This window comes from Vitis vinifera, chromosome 7 (genome assembly GCF_030704535.1).
Source record: "Vitis vinifera cultivar Pinot Noir 40024 chromosome 7, ASM3070453v1".
NCBI classification, from domain to species: Eukaryota; Viridiplantae; Streptophyta; class Magnoliopsida; order Vitales; family Vitaceae; genus Vitis; species Vitis vinifera.
Window position 1 is genome coordinate 22,967,275 of NC_081811.1, and position 6,686 is coordinate 22,973,960.

The window sequence follows — 6,686 nt, forward strand, 5'->3', positions numbered from 1 at the left end:
TGGTGAAAGTTTAGTCATATCATTTACTCCGCAAGAAATCCACACATGACAACCATATCCTAGTAACCCCAAAATTTAGAAGGCTACAGAGGTGCATTATCAAAGTAGGAAGAGCAAAATGAAGGAAGAAACAACATGGAGGTTCTTATGATTTTAGCCGGGGAAAAAGGGGAACATGGTTAGAAAAGTACCCGACTGAGCAGGGGCTTCATTCGCTCCCTGTAGCCATCAAGAACTCGCCCTCACATACCACCTCACCTCCTACATATGCCTTCCCTTCCATTTTTGCAATTCCAAAACGTTTTTGATGCTTAACCAGAGTCATTCGCATAACCAAAGTGTCTCCTGCAATGACTGGTTTCCGGAACCTCACTTTGTCGATTCCTGCAAAGAAGAAATTCTCACGAGAGCCTCCAACTTCAGGTTGAAGCATAACCAAGCCCCCAACCTGAGCCATTGCCTGGACCCACCAACCACTTTCATCAGCAATTACTAGAGGCACATGTAATGTATCCAAATGCGAACTTGATAGAAACAGGGTTGTAAAAAGAATTTAACAATAACAATTTTAGCAATGCTGCAATGGGAAAAAAAATTCAGAAATAAAGGCACCCCTTTGAAGCTAGAAGTATTTATTGGGACACGATGAAAGAAACTAGTCTAAAGATGGTTTTTCCATTTGGAATGAGGACAAATGACTGCACATATTGGCAGGAGAATTTTAATTCAAATTGAAGACATGTAGGAACAATGTTACATTATAAAAACTGCCTCTAGATTTCTATTTGTGAAGTAGGCAGATATTAAACGGTGATGTATTTTGGAGAACAAACACTGCAAGGGGTATAAAAATCAGTGATTTGGTTATCCCTAGGGAGATCTGAGGCATTGTATACCAACAAACAAAATAAAAACAAAAAGGTCCCACAACCAAATGGTTATGAAATATAAGGGAGAAGTTGAGACCAAAGTTTGATAGCTGGTTCTGCCCACTAAAATGAAAATCCTCATTTTATTAGGGATTTTATAAAATTAGCACTTTGCTATTGATTACACTTTTCTTTCCCATTAATGTGTCCTCAGACTTCTGTGCAGGAGGTTGCAATTCAGTCTCTTTACCAAAGTCTGACAGTCAACTCCTGTGCACAGAAGCCCAAACTAGTACAATAAAGCAGTAAACTGTGGAGCCTCTGCAGGCCTTGATTCACCTGGATGATGCACCCTTCATCCCCAGGTCAGGTAAGGCCTGCGCAAGCTCCACAGTCATAGATCATGGGTCTCTCCTCTATTCCCTACTGAAAATAGCAGCCCAAAGAGCTCTATTCATAGTCATTTTTTTTAATGATTGAGGAACCTTCCATGATCAAGCCCTTAGGATGATCCAGGGAGACCCAAACCTAGGGTTGCAGATCACGCCCACAACACCCAGCACTGGGTAAATCAAGGTATTTAACAGGCAGTAGGATTCGAAACTAGGACCATGCACCTCTCTACTACACATCCAAGCATTCATAGTTGTATTGTATTGAACAAGCTAAAACTATTGTTCATTCTCATCTATTGAACTAGTCAAAGCTAAAAGAGGAGCATATCTTAGATGTGTTGATTATTTTATGGTGAGAATCATACTTATAGCAACTTGGCCGAATTGGGAGAATCTATAGGTATTATTCTTGGTCAATCTACTAGAGAATCAAATAGTCAACTAACATTAAGAACTTTTCATACGGATAGAATATCCATGTGATATCCCACATGGATAGAGGAAGCAATTCTTAGCATCACATATGTATGAATTTTTCTTAATCATATAAATATGTTTTAAAGCCGTGAGATCCCATTGGGCCTAAAGCGGATAATATCTACATAAGAAAGAACAAGTTGTTACAAATGGTATTAAAGTCAATTTACAACCCCGATGTAGGCCTTTGTTCGTTTGGTCTTTAAAGGGATGTCTATCAATTTGGCCCACAATCCTGTGGGACATGATAAGGATGATGTGTGACAATTCTACCAAAACATTAACTTCTATTACAGATGATCAATAAGTAGAATCAGAATAAGTGATTGCTGGGATTGAATGTACACTTTTCACTTTGAAGAGAGTGCCCAAAAACATATTTATTCCAATGCAAAGGGGAAGAGCAACAACTATAGGTCAACAAAAAGAAGAGGCAGGTTATCTTCATCAACTCACAGAAATTTGTGGTAAAACCAATTGTGAGATAATGATATGGATGTCCCAAAATAAAGGAGTTGCAAAGCAATATATTGGAGTGATTATGAACTTGGGGGAATAAATTATCTTGTTGCACTGATTATGAACGAAATATGTGGCTATATATATTATGAAGTATGCTATGCTATTGAGTGTTGGTTGCAAATAACCCTTTAATGGCAAAATTAGCAATGGATACCAAATTGGAATCACTTGCAGTTGCTTTGGAACACCCAGCTTCAAAGTAATTTGGAGAATTATATTGTATGAAGCAGAATGTTGAGAACAGGGAAAAAAATTGCAAATTGAAATGGCTATATCAAAAAGTTGAGTGACAAAATAAGTGACCACAACATTATAACTAGGTGAATATGGCAAAAAAAAAAGTGATCTGATAGGGAATAACATATAGAGTGCTGGACTCTAATAATCTGGTACAGAGCACTGAAAACCTATGATAATCTGAGTGTAAGAGGACAAGGATGAAAGAAGTATGGAGATTTGAAGTCAGCAATAAAAAAGCCTGAAGCTCCTGATGAGATGCAAGTCATATGGCAATAACATGAAAATAAAATCCCTAAAACAAAATAAGGAAATCATCACTAAGTCCCATGTATTAAAAGCTGAATAAGTAGTGCCACAAAAGGGTACCAGGAATTATGATATGCCAATCAGAGTATAAGTGTGATGTCAACCATGCATTGGACATAAATGAACTGTTATATTTGGCATGGAGTCATAGACAAGGAAGTAAGACATTTCATTTAGCACCACATGTAGAATGCTATTGTTAGTTGCGCTTCATTCCCGTTGCCTAACAAAAAGTAATAAGAAGCAAAAGAAAAGAAGTGCAATGTTTAATAGCATTGTATAACTAATGCTAAATCAAATGTCTTACTTCCTTATTCATAACAAATAAAAAAGTTCGTTTATATCTAATGTATGGTTGATGTGCCAAGAATCAAGTAAAAGCTTAAAAATACCACCTCTGATGTCCTCCCTCCCACCACTCCTCCCCCAATTAAGTATTAATTAACAACCAATGAACTTCAATGCCAAAATTGTACAAGTCAATGAAGGAGAAGATAAATTCTTTGAGCCTTCCTTTGCACCCATTAGTTTATCTTAACATTTTAAGAACAGAAAAGCTTTGAATCCCAGCTATTAGGCTATGTCCATCTTTGTCAACCTTTTAGCTCTATCTAGATCAATGTCTTGCCTTAACAAGTTAAGCAAATGAAAAAGATTATAGTGAATGTACAAATATTTCTTGTATCTTTTTGTCCTTGAAGAAAGGGGAAAAGGACAAGCTTGATTAGGATTCAGGTGTGCAACATGCTGAGAATCTGCAGCCAAATGGGATCAATTCATTTGGGACTCAGTTAAAGATCATAAGATCATCATCCACATTCAAAAGGAAGAGATAAATTCTTTGCCAATTTCTTTGCAACTGTTATAAAAAAGCCCACCTAGTGTATCTAAAATCAACAATATAACCTTAAATTCCAATTATTTGGGCTCAGTTACTTTGGAACAACAGGATTTGTTTTTTCCAAGATATGGGAAAAGGGTTCAGCTTGATTATGAAGAGGGAATGAAACTTCCAGAGCATCTGTAGCCAAAAAGTGCTTGATTCATTTGTAGGCTCAATTAAGATAATGGACTAGTAGTCTGCTCAGTTCAAGATTAGCTGGATAATCTGCACATTCTTTTCGTTCTCCGAGGATGAGTAATGCTATTTTGGGTAATTGTGCTTGTAATCAGCCATGGGAGCTCAAAGCTCCAAGTGGGAGGACAGTGGATGGAGATAGCCCCCTCTGAGTCAGACTCAACACTTCTACGGGAGATGTTAAGATCTCAACAAATTTGAAGACTACTCCTCATGGCCCACAGTTAGCACACACAATAATAAAACTGCATACAAACCGTGCATGACCTCTTATTCATGTCAATCTAATGGTCAGATAACTCCCAAGGATCTCAGCTGATGAAGGAAAGACTTCGATTTTCCAGAAGGAAGCAAAGAACAATGTATACCTAATTCCTAGTTTCATCTGGATTGTCCAACAAGGAGCCCGTCCTAATAGAGAATAGTAACTCAGTTAATGGGTTGATTCCTGACTGTCTGGGTTTCTTGTCAATTCAAGAATGCTAAATACTATTCATGTTCTCTGGTATAAGAAATTCTACATTAAAGCTCCATCATGAATCATAAACCAATAACCATAACACTAGTTTGAGATAAGTTGGTAAGTGACTGCATCATATGTTTTCCAAAAACTGTGTACCCCACTTTTAGTGCTGAAGCCAATCCCTCCAAAGATCTTCATAACACTTAGAACATGTCATACAAATATAACTCATGCAGCTATTGTTAATCATCATTCTGATGTTCCCATAAAATATACCCAATTATAAAATAAAAAGAACAGACAATGAGCTAATTGACTGATTGTAAAATTCACCCAACAAAAGGCTATGTCTGCTTAATGACAGTCAACAAACTTCACTAATAATGAAAATTTACAAAAATATGAAATTCTCCTAAACCTGCAAAATGAAACTTATAGTCAAAACACCAACCAGTTACTCCAAAGTGGCCAGGAGTCCAAAAACAAGGAAATTATTAAAAGACCTTGGGATATAATGAATTCAAAGCCAAAGTTGAACAGGACAAGAATAATGATTTCTATTCTCATGTGGCAACCTAAGAAGAAGCTTTCACGTAAAAGCTTCAACAATTGGGAACATTAGACTTAAAAGGGAAAAAAAAGAAGAGAAAAGAAAGATTGAGACAAATCCCAATGGGAAGAATCCTGTGACTAACATATATAATTAAGGGGACCCAAGTCCTTAGAGCCCAATCATTGCTTATTCAATGTGCACAAATATGTTGAGTTCTTTATTTTTCAAACATTTTCTGTTATTTTCTAGTAAATTGAATTCAAATGAAGAACATGAAGTTTGGCAATAAGCAAATTACCTCAACCATGAGCACACCAGGCATAATTGGCCTCTCAGGGAAGTGCCCAGGAAAGAAGTTATCGTTTATAGTCACATTCTTAATTGCTACTGCTGAGATCCCTGGGTTGTATTCAATCACTCTATCCACTAAAAGAAACGGAAACCTGAGATACAACCAAAAACAAAATTGCCAATTCGACTGCAAAGTAATGAGAGAAAAAGAAAAGAAAAGAAAAGAAAAAAGGAAGACTGCAACTTCAAGCTGAGTTTGATTGTCGTGAAAATGTAAGGTTTAAGCTGAATTTGATTGTCGAGAAAATGTAAGAAAAAATAAAATAGGACATTAGACTGAAAATTTCCATCTTAGCCTAGAATCAACTATTCGGCTTAGTTAAGCTGGGTTTAGCATTTTCATAAACCAATATAAAACACAAAAATTCAAGATTTTATTTTTCTTTCCTTCTGCTTTCCTCCCTTTTCACGTCAACCAAACAGAGAACAGCAAAAAATAACCAAAGGGAAACTCAAATGCATGAAACCACGAATACAGAAACTCACCTGTGCGGTAAAATTTCCCGTATTTGATTAATATCCATCACCGTAGGGAATGCTGAATATGCTACAGAACAAACATAACAAAAAACAGAAAAAATTTGAACACAAAACCTAACAGAATAGAAAAACAAAAGAATCAATGCAGAAATGCCGGAAGAAGAGCATACTCTTTTCGACGGGAACGTCTCCTTTACCAGCGTCGAGAGAAGCGCAAGCGATGAAGGTGGATCGAGGATTGGATTGAAGAGAAAGAAAGCGAGGGGCAGAGAGAGAAACGGTGAATGTAGAGGGTCGACGAGGAGATAGAGGGGAAGGAGAAGTGAGAGGAGAGAAGAGAGTGTTGGAGATGGTAGCCATTTTCCGAGAGGGAAAGAGGGAGAGAGTAGAGAGGACGGTCGGAGTGAACGACGCGAAAGGGATAGTTTGTGTGTTGAACACAGCGGAGATTTCAAAGACTGCCCATTTTTCATTTCATCCTTTCCAGTTTCCACTACATTCCCCAAACAAGATCTACAGCTACCAGCCCTTCTGAAATTTGAAAAGGGAAAATTGTGTTTTTAACCCGGCCCTCCTATTCCTCTTAATTAAACTCAAAAGCCAATCTAAAAGGAAGGATATTATCTTAAGAAAATTCGTAAAATACCCTTAGATATTAAATGAAAAAGGTTAATCGGTCAACCCACCTTTCTCATTCTCCTTTTTGCTCTTTCACCCTTTTCTTGCCCCTGTTTATTAGTGGACCATGTTGAATAATTTCCTAATGATTTTTCTCCATCAAATTGAATATAAAAAATAAATAATTAAAAATTATAATTACTAAATATATTTTTTAAGTAAATAACTTTTAAATGCCTAATCAAATATTACTATTTTTTTCAAACTTACATAATATATAATAAATATTTTTTAAATACCTTTGAAACTTATATAATATATAATAAATATTATT

The 6,686-nt window shown here is 36.4% G+C and overlaps 1 protein-coding gene across 1 annotated transcript; it reads right to left on the minus strand.

Moving 5' to 3' along the window:
- Positions 1-6,333, minus strand: LOC100266972 (uncharacterized). Its single transcript, XM_002268520.5, has 4 exons — positions 5,905-6,333; positions 5,741-5,801; positions 5,202-5,346; positions 1-460 (listed from the first exon to the last, which is right to left on the minus strand). Exons 1-4 carry the CDS (start codon positions 6,092-6,094, stop codon positions 209-211), a joined length of 648 nt encoding a protein of 215 aa, XP_002268556.1. The 5' UTR covers positions 6,095-6,333; the 3' UTR covers positions 1-208.
- Positions 6,334-6,686: the final 353 nt, after the last annotated feature.

Excerpts from the sequence above, each read along its gene's own strand:
- LOC100266972 (XM_002268520.5), bottom strand. The coding sequence starts at position 6,094 with ATGGCTACCATCTCCAACACTCTCTTCTCTCCTCTCACTTCTCCTTCC. Across the intron at positions 5,347-5,740 it reads CGGGAAATTTTACCGCACAG|GTTTCCGTTTCTTTTAGTGG; the intron begins GTGAGTTTCTGT and ends GTTGTATCTCAG. Across the intron at positions 461-5,201 it reads CTGGTGTGCTCATGGTTGAG|GCAATGGCTCAGGTTGGGGG; the intron begins GTAATTTGCTTA and ends TGGTGGGTCCAG.